This window comes from Mercenaria mercenaria, chromosome 18, assembly GCF_021730395.1.
Source record: "Mercenaria mercenaria strain notata chromosome 18, MADL_Memer_1, whole genome shotgun sequence".
Lineage (NCBI taxonomy): Eukaryota > Metazoa > Mollusca > Bivalvia > Venerida > Veneridae > Mercenaria > Mercenaria mercenaria.
In genome coordinates, this window is record NC_069378.1 from 53146300 (window position 1) to 53173403 (window position 27104).

Genomic DNA, 27104 nt, shown 5'->3' on the forward strand with positions numbered 1-27104 from the left:
CAACAAACTCGTTTTTATTTTAACACAGAGGAAGGCAATTTCTTTTAAATCACTGCACTTTGTGTGTTTTGTCAAACGTGAGGCCATAAACACATTCTTTTTTATCTCGGATGAAACTTATGCTTTAAATTAGTTGCAATTATGTGCTATGCCACATGTGAAGTTACCTAGCTGTATAAACGACCATTTTGCTTATCACAGAGGAAAGAGAAATTTTATTTGAAATTCCGAGTCTTAATTGTTATATCACATGTGAGGTAGACTAGCCACTATACTGATAATAAACACATTTCTACATTTTCCCATTTTAAACGAATTCAATTTCATAGAGACCAAAGCCAGTCCATTTTAGAGATTTTCACAGAGGAATTATGTTGCAATTATCATGACATAGAATAATTATAAAGAGTGGCTCAGTTCAGAATATTCAATCTTAAAAATGTAAAAAGATATATATATATATATAGGAGCTAGTCTACATATGAGGTTTCCCAGCTAAAAATTCAATGTTCTATTATCATAGTCATGATAGTGGAAGGAGTTGTTTTCAATTCGTTGGGTCATATTTAAGATTGTCTAGCCATGCATCCACTATTCTCGTATCATTTTGAAAGGGAATGTTTTTAATTTTTTGTCTTGTGTGATATTGTTTCGGTATATCTCCTCGTTATATTGCTTTATTTACTTGCACGTCAAATCGGACTATTTGCTAGAATCTAGGCCAGTGTGTTATTTGAAAATTGTATATAAACTAGACAATCCGAAGAATGGTTAATCAGTCCATAAAATGTTAAATTAATACATGTACTAACATAAGATATAAAATTCATGTTTCACCGACTGAAATAATATGTTTTTGTTAATTGAAGATACTTGTCGAATAGTTGTAGTTTCACTACAAGTGTAAACCTGTACAGAACAATATTGGAGCATCTATAGCAGTAACCAAACACTTTTATTTATTGCCCCAGAATGTTTTAGCCTCGTTCTTCTTCCTGTTACAGCAAAAAAAGTAAAAAAACAAACAAACAAAAAACAACAAACAAACAAACAAAAAAAAAAACAAAAAAAAAAAACAACAACAAACAAACAACAACAACAGTAGGCTCCTACAGCGACTACGTCTCCTGGCGACCATTGTTAATGTATCGTGATCCAGGAAATCACATGACCGTTTCAAAGAAGTTAAAATATCATTTAAGATTTAATGTTTCGTGTTATTACTTAGACTGACGTTAATTCTTTCGGAAATAATAATAAAAATATCAGTTAAAGTATACTAGTAAATCAGAATGTCCTTTTGTCGATATGTTACAATTACTTTATAGAATATACTCCTAATTTAGTGGTCCCGCACCTATCTGGTACCTGTTTAAACTTGTTTGTATACTATAATGAAGGCAACATTATCGTATGTTTCAGCACTGTTTTACTAGGCAGAAAAGCGTGAGCTTCCACCAGCCTCACCAGCAAAATGTTAATTGGAATATATATGTATGCATAGCTGTGATCTGCTTAACTTGTATACAACCACTTAGCACAAAATAAGGAATTTTAACAACTTGTATTGCCACTTCTGTCCAGAATATTAGCTAAGGTAATGTTAGCAATGGCCAATGCCAGTCGGTAGGTATAAGTTATAGAAAATAAATTCATCGGACAGTTATGAAACTTTTGTGCTTCCTTAGAAACTCTATCCCATTACGAATTTCATATAGCGGGGAAGTATGTCACGGTATAGGACTTGAATATTAAAACGGGGAGAAAATGTGTAGGCGGCCGGGTAGCTCAGTCGGTAGAACATCGGAACGGTATTCCGTGGCCTCGGGTTCGAGTCCCGGTCTGGCTGCACATTTTCTCACCCTGTGACATTTGCTTAAACGATGTAGAATTTTAAAGTTGTCTGTCAGAAAATCAGCTGTGTAAAATTCCAGGCTATAAAACAGATTTCGAAGTTTTACAAAATATATGCACGGGAATGTTGTTTTATGCTTGGATATAATTATTGTAGTTCACTCCGTACCTGCTGCACAGGACAAATCTTAAAATAATGACAAATTTCAAACTTCTTATGGCCATTATTCCTTATAAATCAGAATCACTTAGACTTCCTTTAATTCTCCAACATTGAGTATACCGCATATATTATCGCTGCTAAGAGGCATTATGTGGAGACATATTTCCAGTTCAAAGAGTAGTGGGGGGGGGGGGGCGCGCATCTTGTAAGCAGGTGCTGCATCTTATAAATGAGTGCGTCTAATAAGCAAAAATATACCGTAGGGACGCATTGAATGTACATTTTTAAACCTATGTTTGACCTAACCCTAACCTACAGGCAGTATTTTGTGCACTCATCCTATTTGAGCGATTCTTAAACATCTAAGGTTTCTTTTCTAAGAAATTGTTGTTTTTTTTTGTTGTTTTTTTTGCATTCCCACAGAAAAAAAAATCTATATGAAGGACTTCAGTAGGACCTGAATTCTCTGCGTTTGATCAGACAGCCATGAATGTATGTCTAGAAAATTGGAAGTACCTACTTATGACCTCTTACAGGCCAGTAACATGCTTAGGTATTATAACGCTATCACTAAAACTACTAATGTTAGAATAAAATTAAAAGTTATACGAGCCTATAGCGCGTGCAAACTTGAATATTTGCTTTTTTAAAAAATTAATGTTTTATTTATTTTTCTTATAAATCGGGCAATTTTGTAGTGAACATATCATCAATAGCTGACAACAGACAGGAATAGCCCCATGTCAGACCGAATTTTAAGCTCTTTGAAATGCATTTATAACAAATACTGTTGAAATACACTGTATGTACACATCAATACAAAAGCAAAGTAATAAGACATATTTTTCAATATAACAGCACTGAGTCAGATCTGAACGCGGTAGAACATGAATGATGAATAATCTCTTAACAATCTCATTCAAAAGGCACACATGCATAAAGAATGTGCGCACTTTCATGTTAAAATTTATGAATACACTCGGAAATATTCTATATATTTTTCTGAAACTGACCTGAATTTAGATATTTATCTTATGTTTCATTTTGTGCATGGTTTACGTCAATATAGATAACTGGTTAAGCTATTTGCAGCTTAATACCACAGTCACACATACGGCGCAAATAGCTACGTTGAGCTACGGATAGAAACGTAGTAACCCGTATCGATCCGTACCTGAGCCGTACGAATTGGTACGAATTGATACGGCTTACTACATTAAGGTACGTCTCAGGTACGTTTCAATACGGGCCGATACGGATTACTACGTTTTTATTCGTGGCTAGACGTAGCTTTCCGCGCCGTATGTGTGATTGGGGTATTACCAAGCACTTCTTACTTCCTGGTCTAATTACATCCTATATAAAATTAATTTGTCCTTTTAAAAAGATCCACAAGGTTAACGCTTCAGAAAAGATAGAATGTTGCTCTTTTAGTTCAAGCTTTTCCCCTGCTTTTCAAGGTTTTTTATAGTGAAAGTAGAAGTCTTATTTAACTTAATAAGAATATAATCAAAATCAATATTTAGCTGGGATCCCATGAAACATTTTAAGTATTTTTTCATCTATTTCATCATCTCTCATTGAAATGTTTCCACCAGCACATACATTATGTACATATATGCACAAACAAGATCTCAAGATGGCAACATTTTTGTCAATAAGAAAAGTGCACATTGCGTACTTCATCGTATACTTGTTTCTTTCCGCATCATTGAACATTTTCGTTTGTCTTCCAGTTCCCATTCGAAATGAAGGATTGTGGAAGGAAATACATCTCATTTAAAAGGCCCGTTTCTATTGGTCATTATTTTTTCAAATTTTAAAGCCAATCGCCGTTTATGTTCCATTGTCAAATGATAATGGTTCACCGCCGGCTTCAAATTTGTTATGAAAGGGGAAGATGGTAGCCAGGCACTTTGTATTTTTGGAAATATTTGGAGTTATAGACAATTTTCATTTAAAAATGTTTCGGCGATGTGAACCGGCATTAATGATATGAAGCAACATAAACAAACAGTGGAGAGAAATTACATATCATAGTTATCTTGGCAATATTTTCGCATTCCCCCCCCCCCCCCCCAAATGTACACTTTTCGTAAAAGAAACTAAATCGGTTTTTAGTGAAGACGAACTACATTAAAAGATATCACTTTAATTCTCTTATCAGCTCCTCTCCACTCATATTGTCTTATTTTTGGACCGTTTCTTTCAATTTGATTGACTATCAGAATGTTTTACAAGTGTGTAAAACAAATTTATTCGGATAACCTTTGTGCTGTTCCCGATGTAGGACTACTTTTTATTTATACTGCCAGTAAAGAGATTTGAAATAGTTTTCAGATTTGCAGATACTTTTACAAAATGAACGACTTAAAAAAATTGACTATAAAAAGAAAAATTAAGTAATAAATGACATATTTTTGTTTAACACACTTATAAAACCCGAAACCTCCTAAACATATTTACGATCGGATATGTGTACTTCGGTTTTGGGTTATACAAGTGTGTAAAACAAAAACATATGACATTCATTCCTATACTGTTATCAATATCATCACAACCTCAATTCCTTCCCGCACATATTATTCATCGGGTACGAGTACATTCGGGCGATCATTATTATTCTCCATAAATTACACCCTAAATCACATCTTCAGTCAGGCCGACATGAAACAAAAATTTGTTGCCATCGAGATTGATGAGAATTTTAGTGAACTAAAGGTTCCGCTTTTATAGTTTTAAAGCATTTTATCAACGGTTGGTAATATCAATATATTTCATATACATTCATGAGATAAACACGTAACTGGATATTCTATTTTCTATTTAAATACTTTTAATAGATACACGACGAGCTAAAAAGGTAAATTACGTATATCTTTTTCGAAAATTAAAACAAAAGTAGTAGGATTTACGGAATTTTCTGATCTGCTGAGTTATAACTAGTTACAGTTTCTTTATAGACAAGCTTAAAGTCGAGTGTGATACTGATAAATTCAAAAATAACAATGCTGTTAAAACCATCGGAAATATATTTTTGTCAGAATTCTATAAATAACAAATTTTCAAATGGGAAAAGTATCGGAGAAACTCTAGATGATTTATGTGAAGGAAGGTAATAAGATATATATGTATTTATCATACTACAGTGCCAGCGATGTTTGTTTGAAAGCTTATTAGAAACCCAAATGTGCGACTCATGAACATGTTGAAGCAGACTATTAGTAGTTTACGTTAACTTTCCAGATGAATTATGTCTTACCGCTAGTGAAAACAGAGTTGCATATTATGTACTTTACTTTCTTCATACACATATAACATATTCATATCTGTTTAGAAGAGAAAAAAGTAATCAGTTAAATTTCTATTAAAGTATTATAACATGTGAATACAAATTATATATTGAAAATGAAATTGAATACAAAAAATGTGTATGTTTCTTTACACCTAGGTGCTCTCGGTCAAGCTTTCCAATGATTCGTGTGTCTAAAAGGGATTCAAAATGGTTTACAACAGATAACAGACGTCTGTGGGTATTTAGGCATCTTTTCAGGCTAGGGAAATGTGGAGAAATACCCGTAATTGAGACTGGAGACATTCCGTCAAGAAAAATGACAACATACAATGGCGGCACATCAATATCAGTCCGCGGTGCTGGCGAACCTGATGGAACATGGTATAAGAAACCAAATGGTGGACGGCACATTTTCGTGCACTTGGCCAGAAAGTTGTTTCTCCAGCATAGGATCGTTTTATTCCGACTCTGATGATGACGTTGACTCCGATGACTACGGGTTTGATGATTCAGATGATGAGTACGTACGTGACTCTGACTCTGATTACTATTAACGCAATATTGTAAAAGTATCAATGACACATAACCTTTTTAGTAGTCAAAACTTCAAGCGCCATGATATATACACTTTTCCGGTTTAAAAACGCAAAGGTTTTTGACATCCTGTTTCAGAAGTTTTTTATCGCGGGGTCGTGAGGTCGATCTACGGGCGCGACGTATATCCTCTGTGATGATTGATTAAAATACACTTTAAAGTTTAACACGAAGTCAAATGTTATTCTAATAAGATAGTTTCAAAATTTCCGTAACTGCAGCCTCGTGCCCAAACCTGATACATAAACTACTTTTGGTACTGTATATTTATCAGGCTGTAATGATGACACAAATTTACTGGAATCATGATAATATTAACAATTCTATCACGATCCGATTTATTTTCCTATCAAACAAAGAAGACTGAACACAGTGAATTATTATACAACAATACACTGTTTTGACGTCACAATTATTACGTCATGTAGCGTCAAACGGCATGGCGGCGCGCTGGAAAAGAAACCGATTGAAAACGGGCGAATATTTATTGAATGCCGTCAAGGATGTACCATAAAGTCCTTGGTAACGTGATAGAATCTAAAAATTATATCTCATTTAGTGATTTGCTCTTGAATTAAGTCTTTGTTTGTCGTTCAGATGCGTATTAAGTGCTGCGCCCTTGTGATATGATTCCTTCGCATCTGAACTCCAAACAATGATTTATTTAGCGACAAATCACTAAATGAGATACATTATTTCTTAAATAATCAAGGATTTCGAGCGGTTTTTCTTCTAATTTACCACGGTTCAGAGTTCAGATGCGTAGGAATTTGCCGTTTGCCCGAGTGGTTAATACTGAACCATTTGAACGATCGACCTGGTAAGTTAGACGATAAAACTTAAGACGGCCTTGGTTATTTTCATTCTTCCATGCTCATTGAAATAATTTAATAGATATTATGCTGGACTTCATTTACCCGAGGTGTAATGAACCGGATGTAATGCGGCAATTTGACGTCACAATTTGCGTCATAGTGCTCTCTTACCGGTCCGAGCGTCAACCGTTGTTTATCGCAGAAAATCTTCTTCATTGTTTAACTGGAAATAAAATCGAGCCATGTTAGAATTTTGTTTAGAAACATGTCAGGGTATAAATATATATTATGTATTGATTAGTAAATGCTATTTATATTTAGAAATTAGAAGCCGTATTAAGTTTACGATATAATTATTTATATACACTGTTGATAATTTTTTCTTTTTTGAGAAATATTTGTTTACATGTACTTAGATTTAATGATATTGTTATGTTTCCTTTTTATATTCTTTTTTTTTTTATTGAACGCTTTCCCTTGCGTGCAAATATTTTTACCATTTTCTAATTCATTAAATATGCATCGGTTGCTGAGCGCGTGTATATATTAACATAATGATAATATTGTTTAATGTTAGGCTTGTTATATATATTTAATAATTCAATATTTCAAGGTATGGAGCATGCAACTTGAGAGTCTTTATTTATCATTTTCACGCATTTTAAATGACCGATATATACGTAACAGTCTAAATATAGATTTTCAGAAACTCTAATTTTAGTTAGCAATATTATGTGCTTTATATCGATAAAAGTTATAAATAACTGTAATCAAACTGTCGGCGGCAATGGTTTTATGAATATGGTTTATCAGAACAGTAAACATAACGTTTGTTTGTTTCGGTACACAGTGTTTACTGTATAAACATGATAAATGTATAACGTCATTTTTTTCATATACATAATTGGTTTCCCCTTAGATTTGTATCTTAGTTTTCGAAAAATCAGGTAATGTGTTATTCAATTACTCTTCATATATAAAAGTCAATAGTTTATCACAAAAGGTAAGCGATTTTATGATACGGTAGCTATCTTATAGTCTATTTTTAGTAGTGTGACAATTTAACATTAACTTAACTAAATGGTAGCCTTTCAAAAATACAGTACTACAATAAATACCTTTATAAATACCTTTATAAACTCATTAATAATATGTAATTTAAATATATTAGTTGAATATCACATTATGGTTTAATGAAATATTCGTTGAAGGATGTTAATGATTTTGCCCACGAAAATACGAAACGTTAGGGTTACCAGAATTCATGCTGCTAGGTCATTCCGAAAAGTTAACATGAAATGTTAAAGATGTAAATGATATATAGACCAATGATACAAACTATTCAAAATAATACCAATAATACCTATTCTACTTGCTGTTTTAATTTCAATTGTTTTGTTTCGGAAGTATTGATCATTCTGGTTAGGTCTTTGGTTTTAAACAAAGTTTTGAGGGGCTGAATACATATGTATTTTCCAACTGACCGAAGACGAAAAATATTTGCTGATTATATGTCTTATTTATGTTCATAAAACTATTTAAGCTTAAACATGCTCATTTTACTATTGGTTATGGTTATTTTTTTTTTTTTTTATATTCTTTTTATTTGTTGTTGTTGTTTTATTTTTCTGTGAAATACAGTGTCTTTCCTGCTAAATGTAATTCGTGCTATTTATTTTCTGCGAGATGTATCATAGATGTTCTGCGGTTCATTTAACATGTAAAGATTGACTCAATCATTTAGAATGTCGATATTATGTGATGCATTTCTCAGGCACTTTCACTTACGAGTATTATTCAACACCGACCTGAAAGAATGTTCTGTTTTAAGTATTTTACATTGAAATGTTCTTGATATATTAGACATTATCAATGTTGCAATAAAACATTTCGTTGTTACTCTTTCGTGTCAATTACGATATATGTGTTGTTTTTCTTTGGATAACCAGTAACGTTCTGTACGTGATTTGAAATTATGTAAAACTGTTATAAAACCTATGTTTGAAAGTAGACACAATGAGATTGTTGATTTATAATATATGTTACCTTTTCACTTGTTGTGATTATAATGCACGTGTCTCTATTAGCCCATATTACTGTAATAAAACATTATTTATGTGAAAAGTCTCAGTCAAAACAAGTTTGCTATTATTTTGCTTTGTGGCATTTTACGCTTCAAAAGGAATATTTCATAACTTCAGGTTGATAAAATACAATAACATACCAATCAATAATCATTATAATACCTTTGGAAATGCGTTATTATTGTGACAAACATTTGTCTAAGAGCAGCTTAACATTGATTGACATCTTTAAGTGATAAGGAATACATACGCGTGCAGTTTTCTTAAAGACCTGCTGCAGTTCTACCTTTTGACCTTAAATTGTCACTGAAAATGCATGAAAATCCAGACTATGAACAGTGACGCCTGTCGAAATAGAGTTTATTTATATAAATACTATATAAAATACCTGTAGCGCGTGGCCGTTAACTGTTACCTATTGTGATCATTGGTTGCATACACACAATAGAATTTGAGTAGCAGCGGAGCAAGGCTTTAAGTTTGTATTCACATGTTATGCTTTATATCTGTTGGTTGTTATACATTGTCTGTGATAAACGCTTTATTTTATAATATCTTTGCTGAATTTGTTAACAAAAACATAAAAAACATACATCTTAAATGACACTAATTGTTCAAATAAAAGAGAAAAACACAGTATGCCATGTTTTGTGTTTCTTTGAATTTATTATGTACATATCGAAATGAATTATAAATTTTATTTAGAACTAAACATTAACATTGTCCGGAAAGAACACTAACATGTAAATAGGTCCATATCCTTGCCCCAAGAATTGGAGATACATTCCATTCGTGCACGGGTGACCCTCGTAGACGAATGTTCAATGTTGCTGATTTAGAACAAATGTGGGTTCGAAACCTTGTTTTGGGTGCAGCATGTTTCATGTGAGAAAGCAAACAACCTGGCTTGTAAAAGGTAAGTTTTATTTTAACCAGGTGCTCGTCCATGCCCGTCTTCGGTCAAAACATAAAATTAGTTTTTCTTCTGTATGACAAGAGAATGCCTAAATCGAAGAGAAAGAATACGTGATTGCACGTAAGTTGTAAGCACTATCAGTTTTTGAAATAATTCCACATTTTACATTTTGCATATTGTAACTGACTTGTTTGTTAAACGATTTCAACATACTGTGAAATCATTAATATTCGGTGGGGGGGGGGGGGGGACTAATTTTCTTGGATTTCGTGGTTGAGTCAATCCACGAAATTTAATCCCAACGAACAAGCAAAATTCACATTGATTTTATGTTGAAAAGCCAAAATCTACGAAATCATATCCCCACGAAATTGCCGTTTTGACCAAAACCACGAAATTTCATGCCCACGAAATTAAATGATTTTACGGTAAAATGAAATGTAAGAGGAAACATATGATTAAGGTAAAGCAAGAACGATCGTTACCTTTGAATGATAACGACCCTGACAAGGTGATAATAGCCGAGGGCTTCCATCTTTTCCAAGGGTCACTATAACTTAGAGACACCGCTCTACCATGTATTTACCTGTTTATTACATGTTAACCTATAATACGGAAAGAAAAAGTTTTAAAAGTTGTACAATTGTTATGGACATTAGGATCTAGGAAATAAATGTTCAGCCCTTAGAGACTGGTAAGTTTGAGGTTAAGATTTCATAATAAAACTTAAACTGAACTCACTACTGTTTTGCCTGTTCGAAATGTCATGGCGTCATTTCTGTTTACAGACGTTTGATTTCCCACGCTAACACCAGGGTCATAAGGAAAAAGTATGATTAAGAGGTTAATATACGGCTTTGTTGTACCTTCTTGCCAATAATGGCACACCTAAGGTCATAATTACCAGCAGGCTTTAGCCCGAGGGCCACAATGAAACCCTGCGTGCTATAATTGCAAGAAGGCATACATCAGTTGACTTATTATATATACTTGCTTCATCTTTATCTTGGTGTTTTCATTTCATGTATTGTCTAGAAATTAATAAGCATATTTTGTATTACTTCTTTTCATCAACAATGTCATTATTATGTGACAATCCATCTGAAAATGACTCAGCACCCCTTCACCCGCAACTATGACGTTCTTTCATGGCGTAAACGTCAGAACATGCTGACGTTCCGGTAGACTAGCCACTAGACTGATAATAAATATATTTCTACATTTTCCCTTTTTTGACGAATTCAGTTTCATAGAGACAAAAGCCAGTCTATTTTAGAGATTTTCACAGAGGAATGATGTTGAAATTATCACATTGGACATAGGATATAGACTGGCTCAGTTCACTACATTTAATCATAAAAATGTAAAAACTTATATCATAGTCTAGGAGCTAGTCTAACGTTCCGGTTAATTGAGACCATTATGATTATGGCATGTGAGGCACACTGTGCCATTATGGATTCGTCAATGGCGGTCGTTATAGCCGTTTCTAACGTTTTGTGTTTCCTTTTTATAGTAAGGTTTATTATAAGATCAAATACCAGTTTATACTGACTTTCTTTGTAATCCGCTGAACACACTGGCAGTCATATTTTTGTAATACAATAATAGATTTGTTTGAAGCGTTTACAACTGATTATGTACACTAAGTTCTCCGAGTACACAATGTATATTACATTGATAATCAAAATAGTTTTCTAATTAGGTTGCCCCTAAAAGATAGAAAAAAAACCCATTTGTATTAACTTGATAAACATACATAAAGAACGATAGGAGTATAAGAACAGATTTAGAAAAATTGTCAACGATAATGTGTCTGGCAACAATTGATTAGAAATGCAAGTTTGCAGAAGACCACAGGTGCCCCTCCATGCATTATTTCATCACGAACAGATACCTTGGTAGAACCATAGACCTTCAGCAAGCATAATTTAATCTCTAAAAGAAAATACAAAAAGGGAAATCTAAATTATTGTTTTGCTTAAATGAAAGTGGCCACTTTTAAACACTTTCAATGCGTGAAGTAAGCATTTAGAGATACGACAAAGATACGGGTGAAAATTTCAGTAAGTTTATATTTTCTGAAACTAAGCTAAAAATATAAACATTATCATGTGTACTAGTATATAACCATAAACCACACTTATCTCTTCCTTGTAAAGGCAAATTAATGGTAATAAATTGGTTATACATATAAACTTATTTGTAGAGCTGTTGCGACACATATATAGCTAAAAAAAGAAACAAGGAAAATATTTAATTTTCGGTCAACTGTTGGGACACTGCTGAAATGATGTAGATTCATGACGGGCATCAATAAATAAATAAATAAATAAATAAAAAAAAAAATTATAACTAAATGAATGAAACAAAAGTCAAGACAGCACATTAAAGATCAAAAGGAATATCAACATATTAATGCGTATTAATCTTATTATAATAAACATGTGCATTTAAAGGAGCTGTTCTGTTCCCCATAACATTTATTTGCCTACCGAGATATACCTGCATGAATGACAACTTGTGAAAATGTTTGTTTACTGTTAACAATACAAGAAACAAATTTCCCATACCAGTAGTGTATCATATAACTATAAATATATATTGTTTTTTTTCGATAAACATTGTATTGACCCGTAATTATTTTATCTAACCTACGTAAAATTAAAGTAGAACGCGTTCATGAGCCAAACACGTGTCTGGATATTCCATTTTCTATTTATTTGTTTCAAATGTTACATGTCGAGCTAAAAATGTAAATGACATACATCTTTTTCGAAATCAAGGTAATGGAAGTCCTGATCACTTGATTTGTAATTCATTGCAGTTATTTGATTATCCTCAATTGTTTAATGTGGTAACAAAATATTAAAATTTGATAAGACTTCATAAGGATTTTAAAAAATCAGAAGCGGACCCAAGTGTTGTACAGTAGGGTTCAAACGTTTGTGAAGAAAAGAAAAACTATTATTAAAAAAACAACAACAAAACAATGCTATTAAAACCATCGGAAATATATTATTGCCAAAGTTCTATCAAAAACAGATTTAAAAATGGGACAATGATCGGAGAAACTCTCGATGATTTATGTGAAGGAAGGTAATCAGATTTTAGCTTTAAAAAACGTAAAACATACAATGAATAAATATAAATGGTTGTTAACCGATCAATTTAAACTTAATATATATTTGATTTTCCTATATCATAAACCGCTATTTTGAAACTTGTTTTTAGTTCCTTACTTTAAAACAGTCAAGCACCTCTCTGTTTATCTTAATCCCTTAGTTTATCATGATACGTTGGCATGTCGAGGTATCATTTTCTTAATAACTGACAACAAATTAATATGAACTGTAATTTTAGATAAATCTCTCTGGTTATGTGGGTTTAATCTGTTATTGAAAACGTTCTATTTTCTCAAACCCGCATTCGACAGATTGATAAAAACATCACGGTCAAAAGAGATTTTCACAAGCAATTTATGAAAATACAGTGTAGCACATATATTTGATCATAACGTTTAATGTTGCTGTGCAATTCTTCCAGATGCAGTATTGTCACATTACGTAGCCCGGGATCGAAGTTTGAAACTGATGTTTGTGTTAAAAATACATATTGTACTTAGATCTTAAGTGTAAATTTGACCCGGAAAATAATAACGCGCAACATTATGAGGTCACCTTACCATGATGTCAAACATTATGAGGTCACCTTACCATGATGTCAAACATTATGAGGTCATCTTACCATGATGTCAAACAACATTATAACGCCATAATGTTTAAATGTTTTATAAACTTCATTTTGGGTCAAGCAGCCACATTTATGTTTATACTTTTGTCTGAATTTTCAAAACCAAATCCTGATTATTTATATTCTTTCATGCTTATTTAAAGAACTGTTCAGTTCTAGTGAAATGTGGCAATTTTTAAATTGACAGAACCAGGTGCATTCTTACAACAATCAACCGTTGAAAGGCATAATTATGAAATGCATAATAAATCGTACTGATGTTCATTTTTTTTGTTTCGAGCATATCCTGTAAAATATAAATCTATGTTTTAAAGGGATCAAATGCGTTGCAACTCTTCTGAACAAAACTATCATTTTGTTGAAAGTTTATTAAACTGAATTCGAGACCAGGAACAAAATCCAACATTGCAAATTATCAGTTTTAAGACTGCTCAAACAAATTTTGTAAGAGTGCTTTTCTGATGTCAAGTTCGCATAGTTGGACCCCGACATTTAATATATCATTTAAAATCTTCTATCTGACAAGTTATTTTTAAAAATAAAATGATATCAGAATATGGAGAATTTTCAGTCAGTATGTGCATGTAATAGTTCAGTGGGCACAATATTTGTATGTTTGATTTTTACATAGGTGCCAACTGTCAAGTTTTCCGAAGATTCGGGTAACGAAACGGGATTCAAAATGGTTTACAACGGATAATAGACGTCTTTGGGTGTTCAGACAGCTTTATAGGCTTGAAAAATGCGGAGAAATACCCGTAATTGTGACTGGAAGTATTCCGCCAAAGAAGATGTCAACAGGGAATGGAGGCTTGTCAGTGTCAGTTCGAGGTATTGGCGGGCCTGGAGGAATGTGGCATCTTAAACCAGACGGTGCAGGTTCGAATCCTGATGGCACATATTCATGTAATTGGCAGGAACACAGTTTGTTCAGTCTAGGAGCAGTTGGTTTTGATTTTGATAATGATTCCGATGACTTCGGGCTCGATTATTTATGATTACGGATGTTACTTATGTTGTTATGATTTTCGATAAAATTTAAAATATATGAAATTATACATGTGATTCAGATGATTATTTTAACTTAAAGTGCCATAAATATTTATTAATATACATAGATTGATAAATATCAATGTCTGACACCCTGTACGATTTACACTTTTATATGGAATGTTATTACATGCTACAGTTTTAGAAAATTAATTTTTATGGATATGTACTCTAATTTGATAAGATTGTTAACTTAAAGTCTATTTTTTTATACTCAGACTATTGTTATATTGATTGTCTTTGGTCCAGTTATTTAACGATTATATTTATTTTTTTTGTGATTTTGTAATGTGTTTTATCTCAAGTCCAAGAATTTAGAATTGATGGATTTTTTTGTTACAATGTGCTTCCTTTTTGTAATTTTATGATAAACTAAAAACTGACGGTGGAATCTGTTACAGCAAACAATTAAAATTATACTCGAAATTTTTTCCGAATATTTGAACTGCTTCTAACACTAACACGTTTTCTTTAAAAATGAATTATTAACCAAATAGAACAGGTAATGTCTTCAGGTACGCAGGGCAATATCATTTCTTAAAGGTGGTCAGTCACATTTGACTAAAATTTAATGATATTTTTCATTTTCAGTACGTTCCGTTAGAGATTTATTTAGTGAACAAAAAGGCCCATTACACAGAATGAGATCTCTTAAAAACGCATGTTTTATTATTTTTATACATTTTTGTAATTACTCCCCTTTATTGTGAAAGTTTTCAAAAAGCGGACTGTTTCTTTTGATTTTAATATGATTTCTTGTCTTATATTTGAATTTGGTAGTTACTGGGATATATCAACAATTGGGAATCAAATGGCAAATTTTAAAACAGTGTTTAGTTCCGAATTAATATATTTCTCATGTATCACGGTTGCGCAGTCAAGATAGGTAAAGGGAGATAATAAAAAATACATACTTGCATATGTAATAAGTTTTGGCTAAATAGGTAATTGTCAATGTAAATATTTAACAAATATGATACCATAGTTCTTATATTTATATCATTCCATAGGCAAAGTATGTTTATCAAAATCATACATATGCTAAAACAATTCTATTTCGGTTGGCGGGCAACCAGGATAGGAAAATCAATTTATGAGAATACCTTCTGCGAAAATGTTAATTGTATTAACCTCTCAATGAACACAATTAAGTGTAAATGATCATTGGTTAAACTTTCAAATAAATCCAATTCTTGATCAAAATCTGATTAACCACCTTTAAAATGCCATAATAGTTTTTAAGTATATAAGTATATAAATTGACAATGTATGTTATTCACAAACGAATTAAAGTTTCTTAAATGTCTATTCTCTTAATTTTGGAATCATTGGCACATAAATGGAAGCATGACCTTTTAAAAGAAGTATTAAAATAGAGTTGTTTGATTCTTAACAAAAGGAACATATATTTATGAAAAATGCTATAAATAGATTTTCAGAAAACTGAGTACAGAATTTCAGAAAATACATTTTATGTTATGTGTGTCCGAGTGTCGAACTATTATTAGACATTTACGGATTAAGTCTACGTGGACTGTGGACACCTAAGGCGATAGATTTTTCAAGGGGACCGTCTCAACATAGTTTAATTATATTATGCGCGATATGAAAAAGTGTTTATAACGGTAATAGGGTTTGAGTTATTATATCATCACTATGCGGTAGGTGATATAAATTTGGATGTGCCTGTTTTTAGCTCGACTTTTCGAAGAAAAAGTAGAGCTATTGCACTCTCTCCGGCGTCGGCGTCTCCGTTGGGTTAAATTTTTTGATAAAGTCAAATATCGCTGTTACTGTCAAAGCTATTGACTTGAAACTTAAAATACTTATTTACTATCAAAGTCTACACAAGGAAGAACAATCCCCATAACCCTGATTGAATTTTTACAGAATTATGCCCCTTTTTAATTAAGCATTTTGGTTATAGTTTTTGATAAAGTCAAATATCTCTGTTACTATCAAAGCTATTGTCTTGAAACTTATAATATTTATTTACTATCGAAGTCTACACCAGGAGAAATAATCCCCGTAACTCTGAATTTTGATAGAATTATGCCCCTTTTAACTTAGTATTTTTGGTTAAAGTTTGTGATAAAGTCAAATATCTCTGTTACTATCAAAGCTATTGACTTGAAACTTAAAATAGTTATTTACTATCGAAGTCTACACAAAGAAGAATAATCCCCATAACTCTGATTTGAATTTTTACAAAATTATGCCCCTTTTTAATTAAGAATTTTCTGTTAAATTTTATTATAAAGTCAAATATCTCTGTTACTATCAAAGCTACTGACTTGAAACTTAAAATACTAATTTACTATTTAAGTCTCCATGCGTAGAAACAATCCCCATAACTCTGATTTGAATTTTGTTAGAATTATGTCCCTTTTTAACTTAGAATTTTTGGTTAAGTTTTTGATAAAGGCAAATATCTCTGTTACTATCGAAGCTATTGACTTGAAACTTAAAATAGTTATTTACCATCAAAGGCTTCACCAGGAGAAACTATCCGCATAACTCTGATTGAATTTTGATAGAATTATGCCCCTTTTTAACTTAGAATTTTTGGTTGAAGTTTTTGATAAAGTCAAATATCTCTGTTACTATCAAAGCTATTGACTTGAAACTTAAAATAGTTATTTACTATCGAAATCTACAACAAGAAAAGCAATCCCCATAACTCTGATTTGGATTTTGGCAGAATTATGCCCCTTTTTAATTAAGAATGTTCTGTTAATCTTTTTGATCAAGTCAAATATCTTTGTTACTATCAAAGCTATTGACTTGAATCTTAAAATACTAATTTACTATTTAAGTCTACACGCGTAGAAACAATCCCCACAACTCTGATTTGAATTTTGTTAGAATTATGTCCCTTTTTAACTTAGAATATTTGGTTAAATTTTTTGATAAAGGCAAATATCTCTGTTACTATCGAAGCTATTGACTTGAAACTTAAAATAGTTATTAACTATCGAAATCTACACCAAGGAAAGCAATCCCCATAACTCTGGTTTGGATTTTGACAGAATTATGCCATTTTTTAACTTAGATCATTTTGTTAATTTTTTTGATAATTTCAAATATCTCTGTTACTATTAAAGCTTTTGACTTGAAACTTAAAATAGTTATTTACTATCGAAGTCTACACAAGGAAAATCAATCCCCATAACTCTGATTTGACAAGAAATTATAACTCTATGTGGTCACACCTCCCTTTTGACACTTCTCGACCGGATGATAAACTAAGTAAGTATTGAAGATACCAAGTCGTAATTTTATACAATGTTAGACCTCATTGAAAGAAAGTGCAGTGACAAGGAACCATAACTGTAGTTGGTCCCATTTTTAATAATCTCCATTTTTAAACCTTCTTTGGGGCATAACTCGAATACTGTGCAAGATAGATTTCATACTTTACAAACTGATAGAAGTCAGTGAGAAGGGGTATAGGGACAAGGAACCATAATCTAGGTAGTCCCATTTTTTAATTATCTACCTTTTTTGAAAACTTTATACTTACTCTAGATGCCACATTTTCTTTATGAAATTTAGTCCAGAGACAGAACATTTCTCTTTTTAAATGTATAAAAAATTAAAATACAGTTATCTGGGATATAAAAGTCAGTCGATAGGTCATATCATAGAAATACCTTTTCAACAGTCTGAAGGCCTAGTTTCTACGTACATGTCTGTGCATCCCTTGTGTGTAGAAGAAAACATAACGGATTGAGTGTATAAACTGAAAACTGTCAACAAGAAATGAATTTCATTTAATTCATGTTTATGCCATAATACAGTATTAATGGGAAGATTTTTTTATTTTGATTATTTTCCGTTCATTTATCTAGTAAAAATGCTGTCCATCTCTTCGTCGTCCATCCACAACTGACAAATTAAAACAATAAAGTTATACGAATACAAAGTCTTTAACGCGGCTAATACAGAAATAACAAGTGCTCCGCCAAGCGGGGCAATATACGCCCGAAGGATTATATCAGGGGATGGGAGCAAAATTTAAAGAACTTTACTGTTGAAGCCCAAACGAAAAGGACAACAAAGGGTAGAAATTCCCCGAAAAACTCTAAGTCCACTAAAATCATTACCAGGTACAGATATGTCAAAATACACCTTAACTTTGCAGGTACCATCCATGTTGTACCACAGAAAAGTGGTATCTGCTTTTTCCCTACGGCCAATAATAAAAATGTTACAAAATAACCTATTTATAGTAACATAAAAGGGAAGTAATTCAATAAAAATATTGTAAGTGAACAAAAAATGGGTATGCCAAATAAAACCAAGAGCACCGCAATGCAAAGCAACATAAACACAAAACAAAGTCATGTGACCATTGACCCCTATGTGTGACAATGACCTTGAAGCGAGCCATGCGCTCTGCACGTCGTCTCAATGTGGTGAACATTTGTGCCAAGTTTCTTTAAAATCCTTCAAGCAGTTCAACAGTTACACATTGCACTCGAAACACAGTTATATGACTTTTGACCCCTTAGTGTGACCTTGACCTTGTATCTAGCCATCCAAAACATGCGCTCTGCACGTCGACTCGATGTGGTGGACATTTGTGCAATGTTTCTTTAAAATCCCTCATACAGATCAAGAGTTACAGAGCGGACACGAAACAAAGTCATATGACCTTGACCCCTAAGTGTGACCTTGACCTTAAAGCAAGCCACCTGATATAGGCGCTCTGCACGTCCCCTTGATGTGGATAACATTTGTTTCAAGTTTGTTTAAAATCCTTCAAGGAGCGGAGTCGACACGAAATTGTTAACGGACAGACGGACAGACAGACAAACAGACAGACAGACAGACAGCCAGACAGCCAGATGAACACCTGTGGTATCCCAAAATACGTCCCTTCGGGCGTATAATAACAACAAAGAAATGGAGACGCAAGATATTACGTTTTCTACAGTTTTCACAATGTTTTACCTGCTGACCTACATTCTGATCCAAACTGACCCAGTTTAGATTTTTTCATGTTGGACGACGACGACGATGGAATACGGATACATTGCGATCAGACTAGCTCATCTCTTCAACTTTGTCGCAGATGCGCAACTTATAATATTGAAGAACATTTCAGGAAAGTGTTATGACGCTAGATCAAATACTTTTTGCGATATGTATAAGAAAACATTTCTCTGGCGAACAGACGGACGGACAGACAAATCCAAATATTATCCTGTGCAGTGACATATTAAGCCAGACCTTACCATCATTATAGGAATGTTTTCCTACCAAACATAAATTAAAATTATCATGTTGAGACGGTCCCCTTGAAAAATCGATCGTCCTAGGTGTTCACAGTCCACGTAGACTTAATCCGTAAATATCTAATAACATAGTGAGATGAGGGTTTAGGTCTTTTTTTATCTTGTATCTCATTTCAACTGTGATATAAATACAGATAATCAATCAAGTTAAACATTTTTGTTTCATTGTGTTAAGGATTATGTTAATTTCAATAGTGCATTATTATTTGAGTAATGCTGATGTAAGATTATTGCGAATAGGGTGATAATTTGTATCTTCAAGAATTTGTGATGTTTATTAATTGCTTGCTCTGCTTTTAACCAACAACAAAACTGAACAAGGCGATGAAGGCTTAGTATATTTACAGGTTATTAGCTTTGTATCGGGAAATATGCACGAATTCTTCAGCAGAAATATTGCGGGACTTTAGGAGCGCAATATTCTTCCGCAGAAGAACGAGTGTATATTTCCCGATGCAAAGATAATAACCTTTTTATTACATACGCATCTACACGTATAAATATTATGTAAATATCATTAATATGTTAAATAGCATGAACAGGATTGACAACACTGAACTAAATAGAAAAAATAGTGAAACAACACACACTGAATTACGTCACGCACCCGATATGAAATTCAAGCATCAGTGTATGGAAAAATATTGACGTTTCTGGTACCAGTGCAGCTTTACGGGGAATAGACACGAGTATGTAATCAGCATTGATATATAAATAGCACTAGGCAGAGAAAATTATTTAAACTATTTTGGTTACGACTTCAATGGTAAAATCATAGATCATTTTAAAAGTTAACGTTTGTTAGCAATTTAGCGTTAACATGTTCACAAATTAACACAATAAAGATACTTTAGAAATCTGTCCTTAGCAAAAGTACGACAAACACTAATGTCTTGTTCTAAAGATGCCTGATTGATCAAAATGGGCATGTTTTTGTTACGTTTTATAGTTATGATTTACAACTGTTGTTTGTTAACAAACTTTCTGTGATAAAGGGTTTTTGCGTCTGCGCTAGTACATGAAAATGTTTCTTTTCTTTTCAGTCAGTTGTAAGATATCTGTCCTAAGCAACGAGATGACAAACACTAAAGTGTTGTTCTCGTTCTAAATATGCCTGATTGATCAAAATGGGCATGTTTTGTTACGTTTTATAGTTATAATTTACAAATGTTGTTTGTTAACAAAGTATCTGTGATAATTTTTTTTTTCTTCTACGCTAGTACATGAAAATGTTTCCTTTGTATTCAGTCAGTTGTAAGAAATATGTCCTTAGCAATAAGATGACAGACACTAAAGACTTGTTCTTGTTCTAAAGATGCCTGATTGATCAAAATGGGCAAGTTATGTTACGTTTTATAGTTAAATTTACAACTGTTTTCTTTTTGTTAACAAACTATCTGTGATAAAGGGTTTTTCTTCTACGCTAGTATATGAAAATGTTTCTTTTCTATTCAGTCAGTTGTAAAATTAGAATAGAAATAAAAAAATAAAAGCAAACCATATTAGTCTGTGTTAGTACTTGGAATTTACAGTTTGCCTGGATATTGGAATAACCAATGGTTTTAGCACACACATCCAAGTTGTAGCTGTTGCATTATAAAGAACATGTTCATATAAATAAGAATTTCTCGAAGCTTTTCAATCCCTTGTGATAATCACATCGCAAACCTTTGCTTTACCCACCGTGTGTTTATGACGGACACGCTCTGTATACAGTTATATCTATTATGTTAAATTGAAAATAATCGAGTTAATTTTCAATTGTTTGGTTCAGCAGAGCAGGGTTTAAAAAGGTTTTACAGCTAATAGGATACATGAATGCTGACTCAATTTATGTTGTAGTGAAAGACGAATTGCTTAACAAGTTCATCAATGTAATAAATATATTTAAGTGTATATTACATTTTCATTTTAAATGCCCATAAACTATAGACTTTCTATTTGAGGTAAGTTTGTAAACTGTCTAATTACTTAATTGTTTGAACGACCATATGTAGCAAAATATGCACATGCAAAGCCTATTTATCTATACATCAATTTCACAGACAATATTTACATATTAGTAAATTCTTTTCTCCAGAAATTTATGACTAAACATATTCTAAAAAGTAACACATGTTTTCCAAAATGACAGATTTGAAATAACTTAGACTATATATGTACTGTTACCTTCAACTGACTCTATTTTCCACATTTATCCTATATAATATCAAAGATACAGCTATGCTTTGCGGAACCTTATCTGACACATACTGTTTTGTCCATACAATTAATTTTTGTGTAAACACACAAGGTTGGGTAGCCACTAACCCGACGGAAACTTTGTCTCTATTTTACTACATTTATCCTTGGCTACATAATCTCTAACATGTACAGCTATGCTATGCGGAGCCTTATGATGACTCACACTGACTTGTCCAAACAATTAGCTTCGGGGTAAACATACCAAGTTGGGTAGCGAACCCGACGACAACTTTGAGTTTTGAACAGCCTACATTTTAACTGCTAGACAATATTGACAGTAGAACAAGCAATAATATATGACGATAATTAAATTCTTAATGGACAGGACAGTTCAGTATGAATGAATGAAGAATCGATGTACTTATTTATAGAAAATGTCATGCTCAAATTTATATCCACCACTAACTAGATCAAGTCAAATTTGACGACTTTCTAACATTTAATTTTAACTGACTTGGGTAAACAACAAGCAAAGTTCAATTTGTTTATTTCTTGAGACAATAATGAAACTAATAACGTAACTGTACATACAATATACCCAAACATGTTACAGGTAGAGATAGAAAATAAAGGTAAAAAGCCAATAAAAGGAACAACAGCTGGCCTATTGTATACCTGCTAATTGCTAGCCAGTAAATCACACATTCATTAAATCCAATGAAGTCATGAAAAGAAATCGACTTTATAACATACATGTGTGTCCAAAGATGTTAGAATGTGTAGGAATGTAAGCCGTTTAAATGATGTTTATAAAAAGAATTCGAAAATTCCGAACTAAAGGAACGTTTGGATGTATTGGTGTATTGTTCTTGTTATCAGCTTTTCAAATGGTAATTTTGTGTACCTGATTTAATGATAAAGAACTGGATTAAAATATAAAAGGCAATATTGCTATATATTGTCATTACAAAGGTTTATACTTTATTGATCTTGGGGTATTTTCTTTGTAATAATGACATTCAAGAAATGAAATTTTATAAATCAAATAGTATATTTGGGGAAAATATAAAAAGAAATATTTGTATTGTTTATTTCAGAATTACCATATCTCATGTGTTCTTTACTATACAAAGATCTCAAATTTAATGCTTTTAGATATTGACAAAGCCGACTGCCACAACTTTATCTAGTTTAAGTTATTTTAGATGCTGTACACGCGTCTTTATGGACCGTTTTAAATGGAACTTTGCATTTGTCACTGTCGATCCTTTTTACTGTAATATCTAACACATATGCGGTTTATACAACATTTTATGATAAAAGAAAAGAGTTGGTACATATGCATGCTAGTATAGCTTCCGGTTTGTAGTTTCCGAAAACGTTAAGGTAAGAACATGATGCACATGTATGTAACACTTTTATCTCTATGGCGATATAATGATTTTGACAGATTTATCATTACACATTGTGATAAAGGCATCTAAAGCAATTCATTACTGACATTTGTTATGTAGACTAAGTACCGATCTGCCCACTAGTCATAACAGTAATATGTTAAATATTCATATATCTTATATGGTTGGACCTATGTAGGATTAAATTTAGCAAAATATAGTTGTGAAGGTACCATACGTTGAAGTATTTAATTAATATCGTTCTGTACTGAGCAATATATTTGGACGTGTATCCGTTCGAACAATCATACTGGATCAGCCGACTGGGTATGAAATGAGAATACATATGTCCGATTTTGTACAGGAAAATGTAAAAATATTTAAATTATGTGCTTATTTTTCTCAAAGATAAATGGAAAACATTACAGACGGACCAGATACGTCGTTGAATTCTATTTATACCAGTAAGAGGCTCTTATTGTTTTGGTAATAATGAGACTCGTTTCATCGTCTATTTTGGAATATACTGCGTCCATTTGAATATACTGAAATGCATTTGAAAGTCATACGGTACAAATGCAAATCGCTGATTAGAGAGAAAAATATGTATAAAGTAAAACAAAATACTGACAATATACTGTTAGATGACTGTTTTATAATTTACATAATTTGGGTGTTCTTAAGCACTTAAAATGCTCACAAAATAAATTGATTATATTGATATTACAGCACAGCTCTATGAACAAGGTGAATCTTGGGATCAAACAGAGGAGTGGGGACATATGTCAGAAATATAAAACAACAGAAAAAAGAACGTTAAATGGTTTTGTGGTGCGCCGTGAGAATCATTTACTATATTACTGTGATGTTCCAAAGTGTGGTTCGGCGTTCATGAATGCATTATTTAGGGAAGCTTTTTCATGTAATGACTGTTATTATAAGAAAGTAAATATGGCATATAAGAGAAAAAAATACAACTACGTTAAACAGAAGATAGAAAATTCTACGTATTCTTTTATGTTTGTAAGAGAGCCGTATAGTCGTTTATTTGCGACTTTCGAAAATAAACTTTACTGCCCAAACGAACTTTGGCAAAGACTAGGAACTGATGTCGTCAGAGTTGTCCGTAAAAATGCCACCTCGTTAAGTAAACAATTCGGACATGACGTTACATTTGCTGAATTGGTAGAATATGTCGTTACTTTATTTGAACATGACTGGCGTTTAAATATTCATTTAGCTCCTATGCATACTAGATGTGACCCTTGCTATATTAAATTTAACTTTATTGGAAAATTAGAAAAAATGACAGATAACATAATAACATTAGCTGAAATGTGGAGAAAAAACGGAATTAAAGTTGACTTTGAGAGTAGTGTAGACGTTAAAGAACTTGAACTTAAACACAAGCGAGATATGGGTCCTATAACTCATATGTTTACTACATTATCGAGATCGCCGGAGCTATCAAGATACGACCTCTTTCAAAGACTCTGGTCGAGCTATCAAATTAGAGGATTGATCTTGAACGAACAAAAAATGCCTTTTAGAGAAGATCTCGTGAACGGCATCGACAATGTAATGTATGAGCTAGCAGTTAAAGAAGCAATTGAACAAAGTTCCAATAATGTAACTGCTTTGAATAATCAACGCAAGGAAGCATTGATAAAAGCCTATAGAACGGTGCCTATGGAACATATGCTTAGGTTAAGAAATGTACTCAAAACTGATTGTGAATTGTTTGGCTACGATGATATGCCTCAGGCACTTTTCAATAGGAGCACTTCTGTAAATGTAATAATGGAAAATACGTAATTTAAATCATTATATAATTTCTAATAGGAAGAAATATGACACTTGTAATTCATTTGTTATTTTAAAACTGCTAATTAAAGCCCGCCTGCTTAGCTCAATAGCGAGAGCGCAGATCTACGGATCGCAGTGTCCTGTGTTAATTTAATCCCCGGGCGAGGCGAATGTTCTCCGGGACGATTTGATAAATGGCATTTAGTCTGAAATCATTCGTACTTCACTTCTGATTCATGTGGAGAAAATTGTAGATACTTGTGAAGAACATATTTGTACTGGTACAGAAACCACAAACACTAGTTAAGCTAACTGCCCGCCCTTTGCATAACTGAAAAATGAAAACAATGTTGAAAAACGGCGCGAAATCCAAACAAACAAACCGCATTAACCACTTTTTACACAACTTCAAATGCATAGCTGTATGATAAAGACCGGAAAACTTTTGTAAATGCTGCATAGTCAAGACTCACCCAAACTGTGAAAGTATATATTCCAGGCAGATTTTTGTCATATGTATATTTATCATATTTGCAGGATAAATACAGGTATAAATTTTAAATGTTTTGTCTTATTTCATGTGTGACTTTCGCTCGTAAGAAGAACAGTATTCTTTTAGTTTATTTTTGATCGTTAGTGAGGAATACTTGATATATGTGAAGTCTTGAAAATGTTACTTGATAAATAACTTGGGCAGGATTTCAAATAATAAAAGTTTGAATTGATTTGTGCGTTACAAAGCGCTTTGTTAGGTGACGTTGACGTAATTTAAAACCTGTTAATGTCATATGAAGTTCCCTATATCTGTCCAGAATACTTACAATGGCTTTCTCGTACAGAAATAACTGATTTTTTTATTTTTAATAAAGCCATTGTTAACTAAACAATTTTAAGATACGCCTACTTTTGACAAGCATAAATATCGATAAAACTTGACAAAAAAGATAAGGGTAGAAAACACCAGAAAAACGGCATATAAGATTGGACATAACGTGTAATGATAAATTTATAACAAATATTTTGCATAAAAGATGTTAGAATTAAAAATTTGCACATTTGCCAAAATGGGTGTAGTGTTTTTAATTTTCATGTGTTTATGTTTTTTCTATACCGATACCTATTTGTCAATGAAGTCGTATGTACCTGAATTTTGTTACAAATATTTTAGGAATAAATTTAAACAAAAAAAAAGCTTTTTGATAATACAGAACGTAATGCGATCATAATAGTGTTTGAATGTTTTTGTTTGGTGGTAAATAATTCCCACAAAATATACACAACATGTTACCTTGATTATAGGAGACATATTTTATACATAGTGCATCTTTGAGAGCTGTATGCGTTATTTAAGCAGCTGAAATCGTTTTCATATTTGTTCAGACATCGGGAACTCTCTCTGTTTAAATGTGGCAATGGCGATACAGTGGACAGAAATCATATTTAAGTGTGGTCCAAAATGTTCCACCAAAGCAATGAAGTGGTAGTAAGGAAGTCAATTTACTAAAGTTTTAGATTCACAATATATGCCAAATATAAATGACAATGCATCTTGCTTCAGTTTAAACATAAAAAACATCTGGTGCAATTGTATTGAAATTTTAGTAAAGAGCGTAGCATGCAGCGAAACGACTGTTTACCCGCACCGACAACAACATAAAATACCTTTATAGCTTTATCAAGGCAAACACATCGCCTAATTACATATTTCTGTTTATAAAGACAAATAAATGACAACATTTTTTTCCATAACAGACACTATTTCGGAAAAATAACATATAATAACATCACAGAAAGGAAGGAATAATATTTAAAAGAAACAATATTTCCAGTTGTGTCATCCAAAACATCTCAATCGTTTGTGGTACGTTAAATATGAAAACGAAACTTGCTCAATTT

At 32.4% G+C, this 27104-nt stretch overlaps 3 protein-coding genes across 3 annotated transcripts in view; all 3 read left to right on the plus strand.

Annotated features, from left to right (window-relative positions):
* LOC128546059 (uncharacterized) overlaps nucleotides 1-27104 on the plus strand; it is a 160238-nt gene that overhangs the window by 120220 nt on the left and 12914 nt on the right. The gene's annotated exons all lie outside the window — the stretch shown is intronic.
* On the plus strand, nucleotides 12446-16025 carry LOC128550627 (uncharacterized). The gene is made up of 2 exons (XM_053529975.1): nucleotides 12446-12820; nucleotides 14106-16025. Exons 1-2 carry the CDS (start codon nucleotides 12714-12716, stop codon nucleotides 14470-14472), a joined length of 474 nt encoding a protein of 157 aa, XP_053385950.1. The 5' UTR covers nucleotides 12446-12713; the 3' UTR covers nucleotides 14473-16025.
* On the plus strand, nucleotides 22755-26359 carry LOC128550625 (carbohydrate sulfotransferase 8-like). Its single transcript, XM_053529973.1, has 2 exons — nucleotides 22755-22898; nucleotides 24132-26359. The coding sequence occupies exons 1-2, from the start codon at nucleotides 22809-22811 to the stop codon at nucleotides 25215-25217; spliced, it is 1176 nt and encodes a 391-aa protein (XP_053385948.1). The 5' UTR covers nucleotides 22755-22808; the 3' UTR covers nucleotides 25218-26359.